Source organism: Microcaecilia unicolor, chromosome 1, assembly GCF_901765095.1.
Source record: "Microcaecilia unicolor chromosome 1, aMicUni1.1, whole genome shotgun sequence".
NCBI lineage: Eukaryota > Metazoa > Chordata > Amphibia > Gymnophiona > Siphonopidae > Microcaecilia > Microcaecilia unicolor.
Window position 1 is genome coordinate 652,157,529 of NC_044031.1, and position 26,292 is coordinate 652,183,820.

Below are 26,292 nucleotides of genomic sequence, written 5' to 3' on the forward strand. Positions count from 1 at the left end.
CAGGTCCCTGGAGCAGTTTTAGTGGGTGTAGTGGACTTCAGGCAGGCGGACCCAGGCCCATGATCCCCCCCCCCCCACCTGTTACACTTGTGATGGAAAATGGGAGACCTTCAAAACCCACCCGAAACCCACTGTACCCACATGTAGGTGCCTCCCTTCACTCCTTAGGGCTATGGTAGTGGTGTATAGTTGTGGGGAGTGGGTTTTGGGGGGGCTCAGCACCCAAGGTAAGGGAGCTATGCACTTGGGAGCTATTTTTATTTTTTAATTTTTAGAAGTACCCCCTAGGGTGCCCAGTTGGTGCCCTGGCATGTCAGGGGGACCAGTGCACTACAAATGCTGGCTCCTCCCATGACCAAATGCCTTGGATTTGGCCGGGTTTGAGATGGCCGGCCTCGGTTTCCATTATCAGCGAAAACCAATGTTGGCCATCTCTGACATTTGGCCGGCCCCAACTGTATTATTGAAACAAAAGATGGACGCTCATCTCGTTCAAAAATACGGTCCGCCCCGCTCCTTTGCGGCGCCATCCTTGGAGATGGGCGCCCTTAGAGATGGGCGTCCCCGGTCGAAAATGCCCCCCTAGATCACATTCAAAAAGCATATGTAACAAGGTACCGACGTGCTGGGAACAATGCCAGCATTTATCAGAAGATCGAAGCCCTGCCGCAGCAAGTTTATGGGGTGCCCATTTGGTTTTATGATACAGAAAGAACATTGATTGCAACATAGAAGCAGAGGAGAGAAGTTTCACTACTTTTGTCCAAAAATGAGTCCATGCTTCATTATCTAGAGCATATCTAATGTCCACTTGCCAAATGTTTTGAAGAACTAGATTGAAATTATATGCACTTTTGATAAAAAGTTGATAGATACAAGATGTCGTGTGACCATTTAGAATCAGTGTTTGTGCATTGGAAAACAATGAGGGTAACTGATGCGTCAGAGAGATGAGGGTGGACATTGCATTAACACTGTGAGATCATTGTAACCATTTAAAGTACATAGAGTATGGCAAAGAAAATTGTTCCATAATTTCTGAAAAAGACCAAATACTTTTGTCTTCATTTACAATATCTGAGAGAGTGAAAATACCTTTATCGATCCATTCCTTCCAAAAGAAAGGAACCTTATTTACTAATATATGGGAGTTATACCATAGTGACATATGAAAAGACAAGGTAAAAGGAATAGTTTGTAACTTATCCAATTCTATCATGCATTTAACCGTGGAGATTATGATATCATCTATTTTATGAGATGGAAATGAGGTAGATGAGCGCAAAAAAGACAAACGAAGTGGGTATACCATATCTTCTTCAAAAAGCAACCATATAGGTTTATAGTCAGATTTATGAAAAAAACAATTACATCCTTGATGAGAAATAAACGATTTATGATAAGTGTGAAAATCAGGAAACAGAACACCTCCTGAGTCTTTAGTACCTTTAAGTTTTTTGAGAGCAATTCTGGGATGCTTGTTCGACCATTAAAAGAGAACACTGATAATATAAGAACTATTTCAGAAGCTGCGCTACTCCAAGCACAGGTATCTGCGCAGCAGGCCTCGAAACTGGAAAATTTAAATACCAAATTGCAAGAGATGGGAACCTTAGAGACTGCTTTGGTTAAGGACAATATTTTTCTTCATAAACGAACGGAATATCTGGAGAACCAGATTCGGAGACTTAATCTTAGGTTTCTAAATTTCCCTAAGTCACCTTTAATTTCACCTGTTGAAATGGTCAAGAAATATATGGTGGACATTCTTGGAATGGACAAGGATTCATTGCCCCCCATAACAAGGGCCTATTACATCTGGAACCCACAGGGGGGTGATGGAAACCTCCCAGCGGTGGGGGATGGAATGAATTTAACTTCATTCCTTGAGAGCTCACTGGAGATTATTACCCAGAGGTCTACTATGCTTGTTACTTTTGTATTGGAGCCTGACCGCAATGCAATATTAAGACTTTCTTTAAGACACTTAGAAAACCTGTTTATGGGTTTAAAGGTCCGTGTTTTTCCTGACCTCTCAAGGCCTACCCAAGCTAGACGCAGGGCCTTTTTGGAACTGCGTCCTAGAGCGTTGGCATTGGGAATAAATTTTGTATTACGATTTCCTTGTATATGTAATTTAATGCTTGAGGGTAAACAGTTTCAATTTGTTGACCCTAAACAGTTAAAAGAATTTCTTGATGCTAGAGTAGATATGAATGTTGTATGCCCTCCATAAAATAGCAGGCTGGGATCAGTAACCCCGAGGTAGCAACTGGTGTTTTTTTTATTTTTTTTTATTTTATTGCCTTTTGTTATCTACATTTCTTGATTCTTGGAACCAATTTCTTAATTTGTGGACGAATAGGCCTTAATGTTATTCCTTTTACATTTCTTTGTTAATGCCTATTACATATTCATAATTTGTTGTGAAATAATGATATATATTAATAAATAAATAAATAAATAAATAAATAAAAAGGAGGTCAATAATTTGTCTATCTGAGAATAAAAAGTGAGAGGAAAAATTATTGGGAGCATACTTAAAGTGTAATTGATTTTAAGAGAAACCATCATTTTAATAGTTTCAAGACGACCCCACCAAGATAAATTTAAGGGGTGCCAGGTATGTAACAACAATTTGAGGGATTTAAGAATTAGGTCAGCATTAAACTGGATAGTATCTGCCAGTGAAGTATATAGATCCAATCCAAGATACTTAATCTTTGGCATTGCCCATATCAAATTGAAAGATTTAGCAATGTCAGGGAGTGCGTAATTATTAAGGGGTAATAATTCAGTCTTTTGTTGATTCATTTATAACCTGAGAATTTGGAAAAGAGAGTAATTAAATCAATGAGGTTAGATATTGATTGATGGGGACTAGACAGATACAGCAAGACATCATCTACGTAGGCTGAACATTTAATTTCCAAATCCTTGTATACAATACCCTTTATATGAGTGTGAGACCTAATTGCAATCAGGAGTGGTTCAAGAGATATATTAAATAAGTACGGAGAGAGGGGACAGCCTTGTCTAGTACCACGATGGAGGACTATCTTCTCCGATAGTACATTATCAGTAATTACTCTAGCAGTTGGATTAGCGTACAGAGTTATAATTTTTAACAAAAATTCAGGGGGACACCCAAACCAGGATAAGGCTTCAAAAAGGTAATTCCATTCTACCCTGTCAAAGGCCTCCGCATCTAGGGAAAGGGCCACAACTGGCTGGGCATAGGAAGATACTACCTGAGATAAGTGCAAAAAAAGCCTTGAGTTGTCACTAATAAGTCTACCAGGCATGAAACCTACCTGACCCGGGTGAATAATTTTAGATATGATTTTTTAAATTCTATTTGCAAGAATTTTAGCATATAGTTTGTAATCTACATTTAATAAAGAAATGGGGCGGTAGTTAGATACCAAAAGAGGGTCTTTATTGGGTTTAGGAATCACAGTAATGATTACCTCCGAGAAATGGCTAGAAGAAATATTTTCAGAAGATAAATCATTAAAGAGATTTAAGAGGATAGGAGAAAGATCTTTTTTAAATGATTTGTAGAACTCGATGGGAATCCCATCAGAACCCGGGGACTTCCCAATCGGGGTGTCTTTAATGGCAGTGATGAGCTCTTGCTCAGTAATCTGAGCCTGAAGAAATTTGATATCATTTTCCGTCCACTTAGAGCTAACTAATGAGGATAGAAAATTATTTGTTAAATTTTGGGACTGAGGAGACTCAGATTGGTACAATTCAGAATAGAAATGAAAAAATGCTTTAGAAATATCCTTTGTGGAGAAAGCCACGCTGTGATTAGAGAGTTTAATAGCAGAGATCTGGACTTTAGAATGTTTTCTTTTAAGATAATTGGCTAATAATTTACTACTTTTATCTTTTTCAGCATAATGCTTGGAATGAAACTCAAAAATTTGCTGACCAGCTTTAAGACTAAGCAATTTATTTATCTTATACTTTAAATTACATAAAGTATTAAGGAAAATAGTATTCCCTGTCTGAAAATATTTAGATTCTGCATCATTAATTTGAGATTCAAGCTGTATTATTTGAGCACTATCCTTTTTAGATCTGTGAGCAGCTAGAGATATAAGTTCACCACGGAGGGCTGCTTTAAAGGCCTCCTAAGTCGCTATTGGACCAAGAGTGGAGGAGGAATTGTTAATGAAAAATTCTTCAATGAAAGTTTTCACTTTTATACAAATTTCTTTTTCTGTAAGAAGATTTAAAGGGAGTCTTCAAAGTGGGAGTCTTGTAGAAAATAAAGTAGACCAGTTTAGGGCTAATGAGACTGGTGCATGATCAGAGACTACAATTGGTGAAATATTGGAGGTGATTATTGTTTCAACAAGACTATTAGAAATCAAAAAATAGTCCAATCTGGAGAAACCTTTATGAGGGGAAGAATAAAAAGTGTATTTTTTACCTGTCGGATTACATAATCTCCATGGAGATCTTCAATGAGATGTAATTGGTCTATAAGAGAGTGTAAAGTGATAGACGATTTTGAAGGTGACACCTTACTTTGAGAATGCCTATCTAGAAAATAATCTAAAGGAATATTGAAGTCCCCTGATATAATAATGAGAATAGAATCCAGTGACTGTATTATTTTAAAGAGATTTTCCAAAACCTCAGGAGAGTCAGTATTTGGGGCATATAAGTTTACCAACAATACTGAAACATCAATCTATATAAATGACAAGTGACCGACTCACCCGCAAATGCGCAATAGAGCCCGAACGTTCAGACAGCAACAGTCCAGAGGCGGAGCGAGCAGGGCCGGTCTTAGGGCGAGGCAACCGCAAAGGGCCTCACGCTCAAGGGAGCCCCGCGTGGCTCGCCTGAACTCCGCCCCGACCGGCCGTCCAGTTCCCCTCCCTCTGAATTTTAAAAGTCATCTAAGTTACGTCGTCGGGGTTATGGCGGCAGGCAGCAGCAGTGAAAAGCATGCGAACTGCTCGGCGCTTCAGGGGCCTTCCCTTCCCTGTCTAGTCCTGCCCTTGCAGAAACAGGAAATGAGGGCGGGACACAGCTGAGACAGCGAAAGGAAGGCTCCTGAAGCGCACAGCTCGCAAGCTTTTCACTGCTGCTGCCTGCCGCTGTAACCTGACGAGGTATGGTGAGTTTTAAAATTCGGAGGGAGAGGGACTGGAGCTCGGAGGGAGGCCTTGGAAGGAGGGGGGCCTTGGAGCTGGGAGAGATGGACGGATGGGGGCCTTGGAGCTGGGAGGGAAGGAAGGGGGGCCTTGGAGGAGGGAGGGAAGGAAGAAGGGGGGCCTTGGAGGAGGGAGGGAAGGAGGGAGGGAGGGAATGGGGCCTTGGAGCTGGGAGGGAATGGGGCCTTGGAGCTGGGAGGGAGTTTTTGGAAACGCTGATCAGTTTTTTCCTGTTGCTGCGCCATAGTCAGAGCAGTTTGATCCGCACATGTTTCTAAGGTCTCAACACGGCTTTGAAAAGCTGTTAAGGCAGAGAAAGGGATTGCAAATCCGATTTCAGATCACAGGTCGTTTGAAAGTGTTTAGTCGTTAGTTCTTTTAGAGCTTTTATTTCTTCCATGATGATATCCGACATGGAAAGCAGTAATTTTGCCTGTAAGGCCTTCTCCGGTGTTGGTGGGTCAGTTTTTGTTCGCTTAGAACCAGTCTGAGGCAAACTAAGAAAATCCAGCTTCGACGATTTAGATAAAGACATTATATAAGTAATTGTTTTAGTTGATGACAGAGGAATAAGGATTGATGTTGATTTGGAACGATATTCTTGCTAGAGCAGGGGAGAGAGATCTTCAAGCGTCCATTCTCGTCGGTAGCTCCACAGCGCCCCCTCCAACTTGGGTGGGTTCTAAAGGAGGCTATGATGACAATTGCTTTAATAGTGATTTCACTACTGCAGATTTCAAGTTCTCAGGTAACAAGCCTTTTTGTAAAGAAGCATTTACCAGATGTACCAACAAAGGCAGCCTTTCAGATCTGCACAGGCCAAAAACAAGGACACAGGTCTAGAGAGCTAGGAAGGATGATCTGTAATATAGCAGGCTTTACTTCCTCAGGGGTTACTGCAGCAGTTCTCCCCTCCCAGTTCAATCTGTACCTCCTGAAACTCTTCAACCAAATGCAGAAATATCATTTGTACAGCACAAGAGCTTTTCCCAAACTCACTGCTTCCCTTCCTGTGACTGGAGATGTCTTCCACTATTTCTGTCAAAATGTAACAATCTTTTCTTTTTTTTTTATCTATAGGCTTATGGAAAATAGATGTAGAGAAAGTCCCTTTGTCTTTAGTTATCTGAGTATCTATAAAAGATATTGTCATCTTACTGTAAACCATATCAAATTGTAGACTGTTGTCTCTCATGCTGAGCCAGTCATATATAAGAACAGCCATACTGGGGCAGACCGATGGTCCATCTAGCCCAGTATCCTGCTTCCAGCAGTGGCTAATCCAGGTCACAAATACCTGGCAGAAGCCCAAATGGTAGCAAGATTTCATGCTGCCAATCCTTGGGCAAGCAGTAGTTTCCCCCATGTCTATCTCAATAGCAGATTATGGACTTTTCTTCCAGGAACTTGCCCAAACTTTTAAAAACCCAGATACCACATCCTCTGGTAATAAATTCCAGAGCTTAACTTTTCTTTGAGTGAAAAAATATTTTCTCCTATTTGCTTTAAAAATTATTACATAGTAACTGCACTGCTGCTATTAGGATTGTAACCATTGCTTTGTGCCTAGTAGCTAAAAAAGCAGGCTGAGAGCCAGAAAGACCAGGGTTCAAATCCCACTGACACTCCTTGTGGCCTTGAGCGAGTCACTTAACCCTCCATTGCTTCAGGTACAAACTTAGACTGTAATCCTTCAGGGACAGGAAAATACCTAGTGCACCTCATATTGAGCTACAATTATTGGCGTATTCATTCAAGGTGCATGTGTTGTGTACACATAGGGGTACCATATGGCTCCATAAAAAGGAGGACAGATTGAGCCAGTCTGAGTTTTACTTCCATTGCTTTCAATGGAAGCAAAATCCAGACTAGATGTGGAGGAGTGGCCTAGTGGTTAGAGTGGTGGACTTTGGTCCTGAGGAACTGAGTTCAATTCCCACTTCAGGCACAGGCAGCTCCTTGCGACTCTGGGCAAGTCACTTAACCCTCCATTGCCCCAGGCACAAATAAGTACCTGTATACAATATGTAAGCCGCATTGAGCCTGCCATGAGTGGGAAAGTGCGGGGTACAAATGTAACAAAAAAAAAAATAGATCAATGTGTCCTCCTTTTTCCGGAGCCATATGGTAACCCTACTACTACTTATCATTTCTATAGCACTACTGGACGTACGCAGCGCTGTACACTTAAACATGAAGAGACAGTCCCTGCTCGACAGAGCTTACAATTTAATTAGGACAGACAAACAGGACAAATATGAGATAAGGGAATATTAAAGTGAGGATGATAAAATAAGGGTTCTGAACAAGTGAACAAGGGTTACAGTGGTGGAAATAAGTATTTGATCCCTTGCTGATTTTGTAAGTTTGCCCACTGACAAAGACATGAGCAGCCCATAATTGAAGGGTAGGTTATTGGTAACAGTGAGAGATAGCACATCACAAATTAAATCCGGAAAATCACATTGTGGAAAGTATATGAATTTATTTGCATTCTGCAGAGGGAAATAAGTATTTGATCCCCCACCAACCAGTAAGAGATCTGGCCCCTACAGACCAGGTAGATGCTCCAAATCAACTCGTTACCTGCATGACAGACAGCTGTCGGCAATGGTCACCTGTATGAAAGACACCTGTCCACAGACTCAGTGAATCAGTCAGACTCTAACCTCTACAAAATGGCCAAGAGCAAGGAGCTGTCTAAGGATGTCAGGGACAAGATCATACACCTGCACAAGGCTGGAATGGGCTACAAAACCATCAGTAAGACGCTGGGCGAGAAGGAGACAACTGTTGGTGCCATAGTAAGAAAATGGAAGAAGTACAAAATGACTGTCAATCGACAAAGATCTGGGGCTCCACGCAAAATCTCACCTCGTGGGGTATCCTTGATCATGAGGAAGGTTAGAAATCAGCCTACAACTACAAGGGGGGAACTTGTCAATGATCTCAAGGCAGCTGGGACCACTGTCACCACGAAAACCATTGGTAACACATTACGACATAACGGATTGCAATCCTGCAGTGCCCGCAAGGTCCCCCTGCTCCGGAAGGCACATGTGACGGCCCGTCTGAAGTTTGCCAGTGAACACCTGGATGATGCCGAGAGTGATTGGGAGAAGGTGCTGTGGTCAGATGAGACAAAAATTGAGCTCTTTGGCATGAACTCAACTCGCCGTGTTTGGAGGAAGAGAAATGCTGCCTATGACCCAAAGAACACCGTCCCCACTGTCAAGCATGGAGGTGGAAATGTTATGTTTTGGGGGTGTTTCTCTGCTAAGGGCACAGGACTACTTCACCGCATCAATGGGAGAATGGATGGGGCCATGTACCGTACAATTCTGAGTGACAACCTCCTTCCCTCCGCCAGGGCCTTAAAAATGGGTCGTGGCTGGGTCTTCCAGCACGACAATGACCCAAAACATACAGCCAAAGCAACAAAGGAGTGGCTCAGGAAGAAGCACATTAGGGTCATGGAGTGGCCTAGCCAGTCACCAGACCTTAATCCCATTGAAAACTTATGGAGGGAGCTGAAGCTGCGAGTTGCCAAGCGACAGCCCAGAACTCTTAATGATTTAGAGATGATCTGCAAAGAGGAGTGGACCAAAATTCCTCCTGACATGTGTGCAAACCTCATCATCAACTACAGAAGACGTCTGACCGCTGTGCTTGCCAACAAGGGTTTTGCCACCAAGTATTAGGTCTTGTTTGCCAGAGGGATTAAATACTTATTTCCCTCTGCAGAATGCAAATAAATTCATATACTTTCCACAATGTGATTTTCCGGATTTAATTTGTGATGTGCTATCTCTCACTGTTACCAATAACCTACCCTTCAATTATGGGCTGCTCATGTCTTTGTCAGTGGGCAAACTTACAAAATCAGCAAGGGATCAAATACTTATTTCCACCACTGTAGGAGTTAAAAGCAGCATCAAAAAGGTGGGCTTTTAGCTTAGATTTGAAGACGGTCAGAGATGGAGCTTGACGTACTGGCTCAGGAAGTCTATTCCAGGCATATGGTGCAGCAAGATAAAAGGAACGGAGTCTGGAGTTAGCAGTGGAGGAGAAGGGTGCAGATAAGAGAGATTTACCCAGTGAAGGGAGTTCCCAGGGAGAAGTGTAGAGAGAGATAAGAGTGGAGAGGTTCGGAGGAGCTGCAGAGTGCATGCACTTGTAAGTCAATAAGAGGAGTTTGAACTGTATTCAGAAACGGATAGGGAGCAAATGAAGTGACTTGAGGAGAGGGCTAATATGAGCATAACGACACTGGCGGAATATTAGTCGTGCAGCAGAATTTTGAACAGATTGAAGAGGAGAGAGATGGCTAAGTGGGAGACCTGTGAGAAGCAAGTTGCAATAGTCTAAGTGAGAGGTGATAAGAGCGTGGATGAGGGTTCTGGTAGTGTACTCAGAAAGGAAAGGGCGAATTTTGCTGATATTATATGCATCCCCTGTCAGTCTCTCCCTTCTCCCTCTCACCGTATCTCTCCCTTCCCTTCCTGGCCCCACAAAGCTCCCCCTGCTCCCCCCCCCTTAAAGTCACCTCTAGTCTTTGCCTGGTCAGTGCCAGCAGCAGCGGTTCTCATAGGCTGCCTGCACCAGGGCTTTCTCTCTGAACTATCCTACCCCTTCTGATGCAACTTCCTGTTTTCTGAAGGGCGGGATGGTTCAGAGAGAAAGCCGTGGTACAACTGCAGGCAGCTTATGAGTGCTGCTGACGCTGCCCAGGCAAAACATAGAGATGATTTTAAGGTATTAGGGAGGAGGAGCGGGGAGAAGGAGCTGGGGGGGGGGAGGGAGAAGGGAGGTAGATGCAGCGTGAGACGCACATCCTGTTCAAAATTCCTGGCTACAACTGAAAAACGTGTGAGCAAAGTACAAATACATAAATATACACTGGCCCTATATTATGGCAGCCCCAAATGTATCTGAATGTCAAGCAAACAGCCTGCTTCTAGGCCCCAAATTTCTGTCCTGGGCCTTAGCATGTTTAATACCAGCCTTGATTCTGTGGAATGGGGAAAAATGAGGGATCCTAAGCAGTCGCTTTTCTATTGCTCCCCGGACTTGAGCAATGTGTAAAGCAGAAGAAAATAAAATACAGAGGAAAAAGAATGAGGATGTGTATTATGGCACTCACTGCAAATCACGCTGAGTTGTATATAAAGGAAGCAATTAATACATTCAAATTTAAAGAAATGTAAAGAAAGAAAACACAAATAAGAGTGAATGGAGGAAACAGAAAGCTTCTAGAGGCTAGAAAGAAAAGAGAAATTTGAGAATGTCAATAGAGAAAGAGGACATTGCTCATGTGTGAACAGAGAATGAATCTGCCTATTCATTCTTCTGCCTTTGTTTATCTCCCATGCCTGTATGTTTATCCCCTAAAGAATCAGCAAATGCTCAGGACAAAAATATACCCTCAGATCTCACCTGCAACACACCCAAGACACACCTGTAGGCAAATCATTTGTCTTACCCTCCCCACCAAACCTCATCATTTCACAGTGACTCAGCAGAAGAGCAGAGACAGATAGATAACAAGGGAGGACAGAGAAAGAAAGAAAGACAAGTGTGCGACCATCAAGGAACTCCATCTAGACCAAGTAAGGACCTTCAAGTGACTTTCCCTTACAGCTCCTGGGGTGGCTCCTGCCTGGTTCAATCGCCTGTGTGGGGTTATCTGATGATATTGCCGCAGGATAGTGTCACTGAATATGCCCTCTAGTTGCCTAAGCCAAAACCAGCTATGCTGTGGGCAGTCCAGGGGCAGAGTCAACACTTATGTGGCGGTTCAGTGTCACTAGTCAGTGCTTAACCATATATAGTCAGGGCTTTTTTTTGAGGGGGTACTGAACATAAGTCAGACCAGTGGTCCATCTAACCCAGTATCTTGTTTTCCAAACAGTGGCTGGCAGTCACTGGCAGAAACCCAAATCGTGGCAACACTCCATACTACAAATCCCAGGGCAAGCAGTTGCTTCCCATATCTGCCTCAATAGAAGACTATGGACTTTTCCTCCAGGAATTTGTCCAAACCTTTTTTAAACTCAGATACGCTAACTGCTGTTACCACATCCTCCGACAAAGAGTTCCAGAGCTTAACTATTCATTGAGTGAAAAAATATGTCCTCCTATTTGTTTTAAAAGTATTCCCATGTAACTTCCTCGAGTGTCCCCTAGTCTTTGTACTTTTGGAACGAGTAAAAAATCGATTTACTTCTCATTCTACACCACTCAGGATTTTGTATACCTCAATCATATCTCCCCTCATCCGTCTCTTTTACAAGCTGAAGAGCCCTAATCTTTTTAGCCTTTCCTCATACGAGAGGAGTTCCATCCCCTTCATCATTTTGGTCGCTCTTCTTTGAACCTTTTCTAATCCTGCAATACTCAAGGTGTGGACGCACCATGGAGCGATACAAAGGCATTATAGTATTTTAGGTCTTATTCACCATCCCTTTCCTAATAATTCCTAGCATCCTGTTTGCTTTTTTGGCCACTGCCACCTTTTCCATTGTCTGCTAAAATTGGCCCATGGACCCCAGGTTTTAATGCAAGAGCTCAGGCTCTACACACCAATTCTGCCTTGTCATAGATTCTGTGACTGGTTGCAGGGTCCTGGCTATTGTGGGGTGGGTCCCTCACTGATCACCCCACCCCTGAAAGGTGGCCTAGCATTTGAGTACCAGCACCTTTTTTGCTAGAAAAAATGCACTGTATATAGTAATCAGACAAATCAGACTGCATAAAACACAGTCCTATCTTTGTTCTGTTATCTAGTTAAGGGCTGATTATTGGCTCTTAACCGTATAAGTGCAGCCATCCGCACATTCCCAAACATTCAATGATGGTGTTTGGAGATAAGCCAAGCATTGAATATCTGGGAATAAAGCCAATGGAGACTAAAAAAAAATTGCTCATCGCTTTTTCCCTCATAGTTTTTCTTAGTGAGTTAAGGTGGGGGAGGAAGTGTTAACTGAACCTTTCTTATGTTTCTGAGCTGGCTTGATAACAGATGGCATGTCCATATTTCTTGATCAGCGAGATTAGCACCAGGGGACACCTAGAAGTAGGCACGTAGAGGGTCGTCTACTGGGAGTCTATTCTAGACGGGAAAGTAGACACCTAGGGACTGATTCAATAAATGGTGCCCGAAGTTAGGCGTCGATAAGATCTGTGCTAAGCGGCAATTCAATAAAGGTCATTTAGCGCTAAGCAACATTTATAGAATAGTGCTTAGAGTGGATTCTCACACCCAACTGTGGGCATGAGAACTTATGCCTTTTGAATATAAATGATAGCAGTTGGGCACGCAAGTCCAAGTATTTCTGGGAATGCCCTGACCTACTCATGCCCCCCCCCCCCTCCATGGCCATGCCCCCTTTTGAGTTGTGAGCTATGAAATTTAGGCACGCATAGGGCAGATGCACACGGAACTCCTAATTACTGTCAATTAAGTGCCAATTAACTCCAGTAATGGCTTGTTAGCATCTAATTGAGTAATTAGTTTACTCTCGCATCTGGGATCTGCGCCCAACCTTGGGCAACCTATATTGAGTCCGGGGGCTACTTTCCTTTACAGAATATTGGCATAAAGGGATGTGTATGCACGTATATGTGACCAGGCATGAGCACTTACACCAGCAATTATAGTTACTTCTACCTAGATTCCAGAGATGTATGATTTACGTGTGAAAGTATAAGCCCCACACATACTTCACTCAGATCTCACCCACATGTACACCCACCTGCAAACTGCGCTATCGAAGATGTGTGTGTTAGAGAATGACATGGGAACGGGGACCCGCAGAAACCGCGGGGATGGGGACACGGAAAGAGCCCACAGGGATGGGGTAGGGACAGATCTCATGGGGACGGGGTGGGGATGGGGCGGGGATGGGGACAGAGCCCGTGAGGATGAGGACAAACTTTGTGCCCGTGTCACTTTCTACTTTGAAGCCTGTTAATGAACTGGACTTTTATTTAAGTTTGATTGATGCAGACGACAATATTTTTATTTTTTGGAAAAACAAGCAAACATGCTGGCCACAACTCGCAAAATTTGCATTGGGGATCCTGTACATCCTGGTACCAGCACATCTAAGAAGACATCTTCTATTGCAGGAAGGACTGTGGAAGACAGGAGAGCTAGATTGAATTCTGAGACTGCTGATGACTTCTTATTCATCCGCAAATTAAAAAATCATAACAGTGCTTCATAGGGCATATTTCTCCCGTCTAGGGCATACAGAACGGGTTGTATTTTGTACCCCTGGACAATTTAACAGGGTGGATTAGGATTCCTTGGGGTAGTAGAAGTTAGCTATTGTTGGGGTTGGAAGGGTAGAGGGTGGTGATGGTGGGAGGGTTATTATAGCTGCTAGCTGTTATTATTGTTTTCTGTTTGTAATTTATACATAACAGTTGCACAGCATATTGTTCCTTTTTATAATTTAATACAAAGATTTAAATATAAAATCATAAGTGTTTGAGGCTTCTGCAGAGGAGAACAGAGCCCACAGGAATGGGGCAGGGACGGGGACAGAGACAGGGCCTGCGGGGACGGGATGGGGATGGAGACAGGGCCTGCAGGGACGGGGTGGGGATGGAGACAGAACCCACGGAGACAGGGTGGGGACAGGGACAAATTTTGTCCCATTGTCATTCTCTGATGATATTTGAGTAGTTACAGAATAGCATGACGCTGAATTTTTGGCATTTACATATGTATGTGCATATACACCAGTGTTCTGATCATTTATGCACATATTTGGCATCTAAATGTTGGCACCCACTTTACAGAATTACTCCCCAGATATTTCCTTGATTTGCATACACTGCCTCCATTATATGCAAATCTCTTTCATTCATATTTATTGTGGATATCCTGAAAACCTGACTGGCAAGGGGTACTCCAGGACCGGACTTGGAAAACATTGACCTAGAGGATGTGAACTGAGGACGCAGGGTGGCCGACTCAGAAATAATATCAGGAGGTACTTTTTCACAGAGACGGTGGTAGATACCTGGAATGTCCTCCCGTGGGAGGTGGTGGAGATAAAAAACGTTAACAGAATTTAAAAAATGTGTGAGTTAAACACCAAGGAATCCTGTATAGAAGGCATGGAACCAAACAAACTTAGTGGTGATCGGATGGCAACACCAGTTAATTGGGAAGCAAAGCCGGTGCTGGGCAGACTTCTACGGTCTGTGCCCCAGTGGCATAGCTACCATGGGGCCACGGGGGCCTGGGCCCCCGTAGATTTGGCCCTGGACCCCCCTGCCGACGACCCTCTCAACCCCCCCTCCCGCCTCCAACCCGCCGTCAATCCGCCATTGCCGTCTGCTACCTTTGCTAGCGGGGGACCTCAACCCCCGCCAGCTGAAGTCTTCTTCCTTCGTTTGGTTTCTGAGTCTGACATCCTGCATGTAGGTGCCGGACGTCAGACTCAGAAACCAAACGAAGGAAGAAGACTTCGGCTTGCGGGGGTTGGGGTCCCCTGCCAGCAAAGGTAGGCGATGGCAGGCGGGCGGGGGGGGGGGGGTCGAGAGGGTCGTCAGCAGGGGAGGTCAAACTTGTTGCAGGTGGTGTTGACAATGGCGCCGGGGGGGGGGTTGGAGGCACCGGGAGGGGGGGGCTAAAATGTGCCCCCTCACCTCGGGCTCTGGACCCCCCTCGCATCGAAGTCTGGCTACGCCTCTGCTGTGCCCTGATCGTGATGGGACAGATTCAGCCTCAGTAACTGGAGAACAAGGCCAGTGCCAGGCAGACTTCTATAGTCTGTGCCCCAAAAATGACAAGGACAAATCAAGGCATCAAAACAAGTCAAGATGAAGGATCATGTATACGTATGTAGTATCAAATCATACCTTATACTATGAGTTTAGGCAAACTGGATGGACTGTACAGGTCTTTATCTGCCATTATCTACTATGTTATTATGTTACTTGCCTTCGGGGCAGGCTGTGATGTTATTAGACTGCTAGAAATGGGCCTTGGCTACACATTGGCTCTTTCTCTTGAACATGTGAATGGCAATTGTATAACTGCAGGGAAAGGTGCTTTCTAGGCATGAAGTGCCCTAGCGCTATTCTGTAAGTGAATTAGCGCACAGTTGCAATGGGGACATACACTCGGGTGAGACAAGGGCACATCTTCTATGCCCACATGCAGTTTGTGGAATACTATAAGCTGAATGCGTTGCTTGTCACAGTTCAGTGCCCCCACTAATGCCTACCGTTGACCTGGTTAAGTAGGTGGATATACACGTGGGCACACTGATGCAGGGTTAAGGCTAGTGCACTATAAAGGAATCTGAGCACCCAGATGCTGCACTACAATGGGGCACCTAAAATGGGGTGTCCAGATATTTATTTATTTATTTATTGCATTTGTATCCCACATTTTCCCACCTATTTGCGGGTTCAGTGTGGCTTACAATACGTTGTGAATGATGGAGGTACAGTTTGTTACATTATGATTATGGGTTACATTATGAAGAGTTATAGGAGACAAATTCAGTAAAATCATCTTTGGGGCATAGAAAATGTGGGATGTGACATTGGGGAATGGTAGGGTGAACAGATAATAGCAGGAGAGCGTTAGGGTATAACAATTTATCTGTGGGTTGATTGTGAATGTGAGGAGAGTACGGGAGGACTTGCCCCCCCCCTCCCATATTTAAAACATCTTTCAAGGTTGCTGGGACTGTGACAGGTAATCTGAGATTGTCAAGTCAAGAGCTGGCCATAGTCCAAATTGGTGGGGCTATTGTTCAACTCGGCTGCATTGAGTTCAAAGGGAGAAAAGTACAATTTCATCTGCCAATCAAAAAATAAATGTATGGATCAATTAGGGTATTCGTAAGTAAGATGAGTTCATAAATTCACTATCAGGTGAGGCCATTGAAGTCTATGGAGATAAACAAGGACATGGGCTTAAAATGACGAGGCTTATGTTTAAGAGAAGGGAGCTGGAATGCAAAGCCCGTCCTCATAGGCATACTTTCAGATGATCATGGAGGGGCGGTGCCTCCCGAAAGGTTGTTGGTGCTAATGCTGAATTGGTCTCCGTGCCCCTATTGCCAATATGACTTCCTTACCCTTGTTCCCTCCCCCCAAAATAAGCCAACAAACTATACCAACACCCATCCATGCAGGGAAGGGACTATGTCCAGTCACCTATCTCACTGTCACAAGTGGTGGGCAAGCAGAGTGATGGCCTTGGGCTCCAAGCTGGGGGTGGGTGGGGGACACCATGCTGCCTTTCTTAGTCAGCTCATGTGCCTGAAAGGGGACACTGAATGCAACCTTTACCCTGAGCACCATTTTATACAGTAACTGCCCTGTCTGTCACTGTCTTTCTAATCTGTGCATCTCTCTCTCTAATATGTGCTCTCTCTAGGTCTGTTCTTTCTTCTCTTTGTTCACAGCCTAGCTGATGTAAGGTGGAACCTTTTTTTGTTTTGTTTTTCTCTGCAGTGGCTGTCACTATCACCTATTTCCCTGTTCGAGGTAAGTCAGCAGTCAGGACTTTCAGACTTGAAGAAGGGAGGGCAGAGAGTCTCCAGGGCTCACCCAACAGTATGTGCAAGGTGGCATCGGGGACAGAGTCTACAACTATCTGCCTCATCCGCTCTTGAGAATCTGGAGCCGTTGGTTTCTACACTTAAGATGCAGAAATTGCAGGACCTCCAGTTTGGTGATGAAAGCAAAGCATATCCATATTTATGGAGACGGAGGTGGACAAGGAGACTGTGCTGTCTCTTTTGTTTGTCTCATCTCTATGTGGTTGTCTTGTTTTACTTAAAACCCTACTGCTCATTAGCTGCTTAATTACTGAGTACTACTGGGACACTTCCCCGTGTGTTTACTCTGGCTCTGCAGTTTCTATGTTTCTTATCCTTGAGTCTTTGTTCACTCCATCCCTTAGCAACAGTTCAAAGCTCAGTTGGTGGAAGCAGTTAGTGATTTACTAATAGGTCTCCTTTGGTTTAAGATGAGGGTTGCCCAGAGAACAGGAGGGCCAATCACACATGCACTCGCCTTACTCCATGCTCCCTGGGTATCTACCAGACTTACTACCATGATGTAAACTCAATGAAACCAGGCCCAGGCTCTTGAAAGTTTAAGAGAAGGATGTCCCCAATCAGGTCTTTTCTTAACTTTTTAGCTACCCGATCATTTCTCATTTTCTGGGGGTTTGAGGGGGCTCGAGACCCACCAGATCTCCAGCCCTCCCTGAACATGGGGGGGGGGGGGATCATCGGGGGGGGGGGGGGGACCGGAGGTCCACCGGACCTCCAGCCCTCTGGTGGCAGGTTTGCTTTGGGGGGGGGAGCAGGGGCCTGCCAGCATGCAACTGCATGCTGGACAGGGCTCACCATTCCTCTCCAATGATTGGCAAACCCTAAAGCCAGCTCGGAGCTGGCTTTAGGGTTTGCCTCAGCCAGCTACCCAAATTTTGGCGTGCTGGCCGCTGATGATTGGGGAGGAATACCTAATGCCCTGTTTAGCATGCATTTGCATGCTACTTGCGCAAAGAGCCCTCGAGCACGTTGTTTCACGCGCTCGAGGGCTCTAATCATGGGGCGGTAGCAAACGCCAGCGCTAGTGTGGCGCTAACAGCCACTAGCGCCGGCGTTTGCTTTTGATCATCTGGGCCTCAGTTTGTTTCAAATAAGGATATTCACGGCATATAAAAATTGCTAACTAAGGGGGTCTTTTACAAAAGCGCGACAGCATGTTTAGCGCGCTTTAAACACTAGAGAAGCCCATAGGAATATATGGGAGTCTCTAGCATTTAGCGCACGTTTATTTTTAGCGCATGCTAAGAACACTAACGCACCTTTGTAAAAGGACCCCTAAGTGAAATAAGCTGTTGGAAGCCTTGGCATGATTTTGACTCTAATGCAACCAATTTCTACATTTTTTTCTGATCTGTAGTAGAAGGTATTGCTTTGAAAGCTAATAAAAACATGTTGTAAATTAGTCCACCAACAAAGCATCATCTTGTTTTCTTTTCTTTGGTTTTATTTCTATTTATTACCTTTGAAAGTAGACCAACATGGCTACCACACCACTTTACCCTTTTCTTGAATTGATGGATATGGATAGAGTTACCATATGGCTCCAGAAAAAGGAGGACACATTGATCCAGTCTGGGTTTTGCTTCCATTGAAAGCAATGGAAGTAAAACTCAGACTGGCTCAATCTGTCCTCCTTTTTCTGGAGCCAAAACACACAGACAGTGGATCCAAAAGAGTCCTCTCACAAGTGGTGTTTTCTTAAACAAGGTCTTTATTTCAAATCAATAAAAGCAAACCTGACACGAACCGTGTTTCGGCCGTAAAGGCCTGCGTCAGGGGTATATGAATAAACATAAATATAATTCGTGTCGGGTTTGCTTTTATTGATTTGAAATAAAGACCTTGTTTAAGAAAACACCACTTGTGAGAGGACTCTTTTGGATCCACTGTCTGTGTGTTTTGGCTTTCGTTTCTCCTGTGGAGAGATCACCTTCTATGGGTGTTGGCTCCTTTTTCTGGAGCCATATGGTAACCCTAGATATGGAGGTATACGCTTCTCTTCTCATTACTGAGTTGTATTATTGCTCAGAGCATGGATTCTCACGCCAGTCCTTGGGACACACCTAGCCATTCACGTTTTTAGAATTCCCACAATGAATATGAATGAGGTAGATTTGCATACAATGGAGGGTAGGCCATGCAAATCTATCTCATGCATATTCATTGTGATGATCCTGTAAACCTGGCTGGCTAGGTGCTGTCCTGAGGACTGGGTTGAGAACACACCTGGCTCAGGCTGAAGAAGGAGAGGCAAGGGTGGGCTACCACGAGCTGGAGTGGAGCCTTGTAATGGAACAGCCTCCATCTCCTGTATGCTCCATATCTTTTTGATCTTTCTGAATATAGGTCCCTGTTTACAAAGACGTGCTAGCATTTTTAGAGAGCACCTAAAATTTGCACACACTAAACACTAGAGGCACCCTCATATATTCCTATGGATGTCTTTAGAGCGTGCTAATATTTAGCGTGCACTAAAACCACTAGCGCGCCATTAGCGCTACTTAGTAAACAGGGCCCTTAGTCTGTAGCAGGGGCGTAGCCAGACTTCGGCGGGAGGGGGGTCCAGAGCCTGAGGTGAGGGGGCACATTTTAGCCCCCCCCCCCGGCACTGCCGACCCCCCCCCCCCCCCCGCTGCCACCACCACCTTTGACCCCCTGGCACCAACCCTTTCGACCCCCTCTTCCCGCCACTACCAACCATCCCCCACCGTCGGGTACCTTTGCTGGTGGGGGTCCCCAACCCCCGCCAACCGAAGTCCTCTTCTTCAGTGCGACCGCGTTGCTGATCTGCAAGGGCAGGCTTCTGTTCCTGAAACAGAAGCCTGCCCTTGCAGATCAGCAACGCGGCCACGTCGGAGAATAGGACTTCGGCTGGCAGGGGTTGGGGACCCCTGCCGGCAAAGGTACCCAACGGCGGCGGCAGCGGGGGAGGGTTGGCGACGGGAGGGGGGTCAAAGGGGTTGGTGGCGGGGGGGGGGGCCAGGACCAAATCTACTGGGCCCCATGCCCCCGTGGCCCCACGTAGCTACGCCCCTGCTCTGTAGTGTTTTAGAACTGCAGAAATAGCAGATAAATATCATTTTTTTACAAGAATACGTACTCAGAAAAATCAAATACTTGGCTATCTTTTGTCTAGTAGCAGAACAAACCCTAGGGAGGAATGGGCTCCAGGCAATAACTGAGTGGCAGTCCCTGCCACTTGTCACCTTCTCTTTGAAGAAATTAATGGCAATGGTCAAATTCTGAATCTTCCTATTTCAAGAAAGATGAGCCTGTATTTGAAGTTGTCAAAATGTTAGGAGTATATGCACACTTATGCACATGTGAATCCACACTCACTGCACGCTATGACTGTGCTCTACACTCAAAGGTCGTACTGAGGCCATGCGGCTGCTTTTGGCTGATCAGGGCCAAGAATGGAAGGATGAAGACATTCCATTCCAGAAGTGGGCATCAGGGGACCTCAAGAAAGAAGCTGTGAGTATCCACTTAGGTTATACCAATTAATTCCTGTTTCATGATCATGTCCTAGGGCTTTCCCAACTCGACATACAACCTAGGCATCTGACATTGGGGTAGTTTGATTGTTTACTTTGTGGTGGTTGGGGTGTGAAGGGTAAGGAAGTCATATTGGCTGCTGGGGCAGGGGAACAGATTTATTATTAGCACTCACAGCATCTGGGGATGCCTACCGCCATGCCCTTCCCAAGCTACACCTATGGCCTATTCCTCTGATTACTGCCCAGGAATTTGAGTAGCTGGAGGTGAAACTTAAGCTCACATCTTACTGCCCCAGTGCTTTACTAGCATTCATTTTGCAGCTCCTCAGTATCTGTCACTTCAGGAACTCTGCTAATCAGGTATGTCACGTTACTGTGCCCTTCTTCTCCACCCAGGGGTGCAGCTACCATTGAGCAAGTTGTCAAAATACCCAGGACCGCTAATGGTAGGGATTGCCTAAATAGCATGCTACCTCCCTCCCTCCATCCTGGAGGTCCAACTTCCCTCCCTTCCTCTTCTCTTCGTCTCCCCTTCTCCCATGCAGGTCCAGCACCTCTCCATCTCCCTCTTATCCCCCTTGTCCAGCATCTTTCTAGCTCCCCCCCCCCCCCACACACACACACACACACACAGCCAATCCTCCAAATGCTGCAGCGAGTTGCCGGAAGAGGCAGCAGTGAAAATGGGCTGTGTCTGACTAGCAGAATCTTTGCCATGACCCACCCACAGGAAATTGCATCAGAGAGGCAACACATGGTAAGATAGCCCAATTTCAAAGCTGTCTGCCAGCAACCCGCTGTAGCATTTGAAAAGCCAGCTGCAGGGGTAGGGGAAGCTAGAGAGATGCTGGACTCTTGTAGGCATGGGTGTGAGGGGGAAGGGGATGGAGAAATGCCTGACCACCAAAGGGGAGAGAGGGGGGAGAGATGCCAGACCCACTGGAGGAGAGGGAAAGAGATGTTGGATTTGAGGGGAGGAGCAGAGAGAAGACAGAGTAAGAGAGGGGATAGATGTTGGACTATAAGGAGTGGAGGGAAGAGAGAGAGAGAGAAAGGCTGGACCAGGTGAAAAAAGGGGGAGAGACACTGGGCCAATGGAGGAAGGGATACAGATGCCAGACCACCGGGGGGGGGGGGGGCATAGGAGAAAGAGAAGATGGATATAGAGAGGGACAGGGACACAGAAGAGATGCTGACTGTGGAAAAGCATAGGGTCAGACACACAGAAGGGCTAATACTGGGCACAAGGGGAGGGATAGGGAGACAGAGGAGAATGCTAGAGGGAGAAAGATGAGGATACAGAGGAGAGATGCTGAAATAAGGGGGAGGGGAGGGACAGTGGCACAGAGAGGACATGCTGGACAGGATGGATAGGGACTCAGGAAAGATGGATGGTGGACACAGAAAGTGTACAATTGTCAAATGACAGAAGACCCTGAAGAGAGGTTTTAAAAAAACAACAGAGAAAAGCAGAAGAGAGACACTAAGATCAAAGCAATGCTCAGACAACAAAGGTCAATTTTGGAAAAATTGCATCTCCCCTCCCCCCCCCTAGTCCCTACTACCTTGGGAGCAATGGTGTTATAGGGGACCATCACAATTTTTCCACTTGGGGCCCATTCAGCCCTAGCTACGCCACTGACTCCATTGCCAACTCCAGACTCCATTCCTTCCACATTGCTGTGCCATATGCCTAGAATAGACTTCCCGAGTCAGTACGTCACATTCCATCTCTGGCCATATTCAAATCAAAGCTAGAAGCCCATCTTTTTGAGGTGCTTTTAACTCTTAACCCTTTATTTGCTTGTTTAATACCATGTTGTTTTTCATTGTTTCCATGATAAATTAAATTATTTTTCCTGTTGGTCTTGAATAGAGTTTATTGAGCAGGAACTCTCTTATATATTTGTGTACAGCACTGTATAAGTCTAGTAGTGCTGTAGAAATGATAAATTATATTAGCAGTAGAGCCTACTAGCCCCAAATAGTTCCCAAAGTATCTGGGTCTATATGAGATGGGTCATATAACAGAGGCCCCTACCAGCTGCAGCCTTTTCTTCTCAGTCTTTCTGTCTTGTTCTCTAGGTTTTTGGTCAGCTTCCCAAGTTCCAGGATAAAGATTTTATTCTTTACCAGTCTACTGCAATCCTCCGGTACCTGGGCCGCAAGCATGGTGAGACTGCTGTTCCTTAGTGACAGACATGTCCCTTTTATATCTTGCCTCAAGTGCTGTAGCTCTCCAGAGTTCCTTGCATGGAAAACAGGGGAAAAGTTACAATTATGTAAAAGAATAACCAACAAAGCAGTTGGTCATAATATATTCTGTACAGCTAATGAATGAATGTTTGAAAGGGCAGCTAATGACATACGTGTTTCAAATACTGCATTAGAAGTTGTGCAAAGGTTTAACTGTTCAATATTTAAATACTACAGTCAGCATTTGTTTTAAACGCCAGCCGTGGGGCTTAAGTCATTCAAGATATTCTGCATCACTATCTGAATAGCTATCTGCACTGAATATACATGTACAGTAGGCCATATACAGATCATCCAGATTGCTATCCAGCTAAATGTAGGAGAGCCTTTTTGTCCTAGATGGCTGACTGATTATCTCCACTCTCTGATTAACTAAATGGAACAACAACACTTGATCTGCACTGGCATGGATAGTGCTGGTTAAGGTGATTTTCCAGATCATGATAATATTGAGGTCTTAATTGTCATTTAGTGTCACGTGGAGGGGCATAATCGAATGGGGCGCCCAAGTTTTCCTGAGGGCGTCCTTGCAGGACGTCCTCGGGAAGGGGCGGGGAAACCCGTATTATCGAAACAAGATGGGCGTCCATCTTTCATATCGATAATACGGTTGGGGATGCCCAAATCTTAACATTTAGGTCGACCTTAGAGATGGTCATCCTTAGAGATGGTCGTCCCCGGTTTTCAACGATAATGGAAACCGAGGACGCCCATCTCAGAAACGACGAAATCCAAGGCATTTGATCATGAGAGGAGCCAGCATTCGTAGTGCACTGGTCCCCCTCACATGCCAGGACACCAACCGGAAACCCTAGGGGGCACTGCAGTGGACTTCACAAATTGTTCCGAGGTGCATAGCTCCCTTACCTTGGGTGCTAAGCCCCCCCCCCAAAAAAAGCAAAACCCACTCCCCACAACTGTATAACACTACCATAGCCCTAAGGGGTGAAGGGGGGCACCTACATGTGGGTACAGTGGGTTTCTGGTGGGTTTTGAAGGGCTCACATTTACCACCACAAGTGTAACAGGTAGGGGGAGATCGGCCTGGGTCCGCCTGCCTGAAGTGCACTGCACCCACTAAAACTGCTCCAGAGACCTGCATACTGCTGTCAGGGAGCTGGGTATGACATTTGAGGGTGGCATAGAGGCTGGCAAAAAATAGTTTTAAAGTTTTTTTAGGGTGGGAGGGGGTTAGTGACCACTGGGGGAGTAAGGGGAGGTGATCCCCGATTCCCTCCAGTGGTCATCTAGTCAGTTTGGGCACCTTTTTGAGGCTTGGTCGCAAGAAAAAATGGACCAAGTAAAGTCGGCCAAGTGCTTGTCAGGGACACCCTTCTTTTTTCCATTATCAGCCGAGGACGACCATGTGTTAAGCATGCCCCAGTCCCGCCTTCACTATGCTTCCGACATGCCCCCGGGAACTTTGGTCGTCCTGAAGAAGGACCATGATTGACTGGCAAAAGTACACATGAGAATGGAGCGGATATAGCACTGTTCACTGAGGAGAGTGTTTATAAACAATTTGAAAATCTAAAGGTGGACAAAGCTAGAAGAATGGTCTAATGTTTGGCAATTAAAATTCAATGCAAAGAAGTGCAAAGTGATGCACTTAGGGAGTAGAAGTTCAGGGGAGACATATGTGTTAGGCAGTGAGAGTCTGATATGCACAGACAGGGAGAGGGATCTTGGTGTGATAGTATCTGAGGATCTGAAGGCGATGAAACAGTGTGACAAGGTGGTGGCTGTAGCCAGAAGGATGCTAGGCAGTATGGAGAGAGATGTAACCAGCAGAAAAAAAGGAGGCTTTGATCCCCTGTAAAAGTCGTTGGTGAGGCCCCACCTGGAGTATTGTGTTCAGTTTTGGAGGCCATATCTTGCTAAGGATGTGAAAAAAATTGAAGCGGTGCAAAGAAAAGCTACAAAAATGGTATACAAGGAGAGACTTACTGACCTGAACATGTATACCCTGGAGGAAAAGAGAAGCAGAGGTGATATGATACAGATGTTCAGTATTTGAAGGGTATTAATCCACAAACAAACCTTTTCTGGAGACAGGAAGGAGGTAGAACAAGAGGACGTGAATTGAGGTTGAAGGGGGGCAGACTCAGGAAAAATGTCAGGAAGTATTTTTTCACAGAGAGGGTGGTGTATACTTGGATTGCCCTCCCGCAGGAGGTGATGGAGATGAAAACAGTAACGGAATTCAAAAATGTGTGGGATAAACACAAAGGAATCCTGTTCAGAAGGAATGGATCCACAGAAGCTTAGCTGAGATTGGGTGGCAACACCGATAATTGGGAAGCAAAGCTAGTGCTGGGCAGACTTCTACAGTCTGTGCCCTCAAAATGGCAGGAACAAATCAAGGCCAGGTATACATATAAAGTAGCTCAACTTGTTGGGCAGATTGAATGGACCATGTGGGTCTTTATCTACCGTCATCTACTATGTTACCATGTTACAAGAGGATTGTGAAAAATTCAAGAAGATCTTATATGGCTGGAAGACTGGGCATTCAATTTTCAGATGAAATTTATTATTAGAAAGTGTAAAGTGATGCATATAGGAAAGAGGAACCAAAACTATAGTTATATAACACAAGGTTCCACATTAGGAGTCACCACACAGAGAAAAAATTGAGGGAAGTGTCATTGTTGATGATACATTGAAATCCTCTGCTCGGTGTGCAACGGCAGCCAAGAAAACAAATAGAATATCAGGAATTATTAAGAAAGGAATGAAGAACAAAACAGAGAATATTATAATGCCTTTGCATCACTCCATGGTGAAACTGCAACTCAAATACTGTGTGCAATTCTGATCACTACATCTCAAAAAAGATATAGCGGAATTAAAAAAAGGTACTGAGAAGGGCGGCCAAAATGATACAGGGGATAGAATGACTCCTCTATGAGGAAAGGTTAAAGAGGCTAGGGCTTTTCACTTGGAAAACAGACAGCTGAGGGGTGATATGATAAAGATCTATGAAATACTGAGTGGAGCGGAACGAGTAGAGATAAATTGCTTGTTTACTCTTGCTAAAAGTCCAAGTATAATAATTTAATAAGATATATATGTATGTTTGTTGAGAAATCACATTAACCTGCACTGTATAATGTTTAAGGAAATGTGCTCAGAACATAAGGACTAGATTCTTATTCTCAGGTACAAATAAACTTTATTTACAATACAGGTAATGCAAATTTTTAGAAGGCAATTTAGGGATATTACACAACGGAAATGTGTCACAAGATAAATATTATTAGCAAGGCAGAATTATTAATTATGCTGGATTAATATTAACTCACTTTGAGGCTCAGTAGTATTCTTTCTGCTGCTGGTTGGAGTGGTGAAGGAGGTCTTGTCTCTATAGCTGGATGGTAGAAGGTGGATCCTTGCTGGAAAAGAAGTCTTTTTGCAGATTTGTTGGGAATGGAACCTGGAGAAAGTCTTATCTTGGGGGGGGGGGGGGGGGGGGGGGGAGGAGGGTCCAGAGAAAGGTGCAGGTCCAGAGTCCAGAGAGCACTAGAATTCAGTGAATCCAGTCTTTATAATAATTCCTGTTGGGCCACAGGCTGGTGGGGTGTATTAATCCAATCAAAACTCAGGGATAGCTGAAACTGGTTCTTTCTGTTTTTTGAGCTGGAGACATGGAAATGTTGATTTAGCTAGTCACATGTTTTCTGGCTGACCAACTACTGCACTATAGTAAACACCCCAGAAGGCACTTGACAGGATTAAGAGAGTCATTGTCTGGGAATTTCAGGT

The 26,292-nt window shown here is 44.8% G+C and overlaps 1 protein-coding gene across 1 annotated transcript in view; it reads left to right on the forward strand.

Annotated features, from left to right (window-relative positions):
• The first annotated feature begins 10,561 nt into the window (after window positions 1–10,561).
• Window positions 10,562–26,292, forward strand: part of LOC115460575 (glutathione S-transferase P-like) — a 38,043-nt gene continuing 22,312 nt past the window's right edge. Inside the window, exons 1-4 of the mRNA XM_030190345.1 lie at window positions 10,562–10,786; window positions 16,665–16,697; window positions 20,142–20,248; window positions 22,357–22,444. Coding sequence (XP_030046205.1) covers window position 10,786; window positions 16,665–16,697; window positions 20,142–20,248; window positions 22,357–22,444 — 229 coding nt within the window. The 5' untranslated portion in view covers window positions 10,562–10,785. The remainder of the gene's footprint in view (window positions 10,787–16,664; window positions 16,698–20,141; window positions 20,249–22,356; window positions 22,445–26,292) is intronic.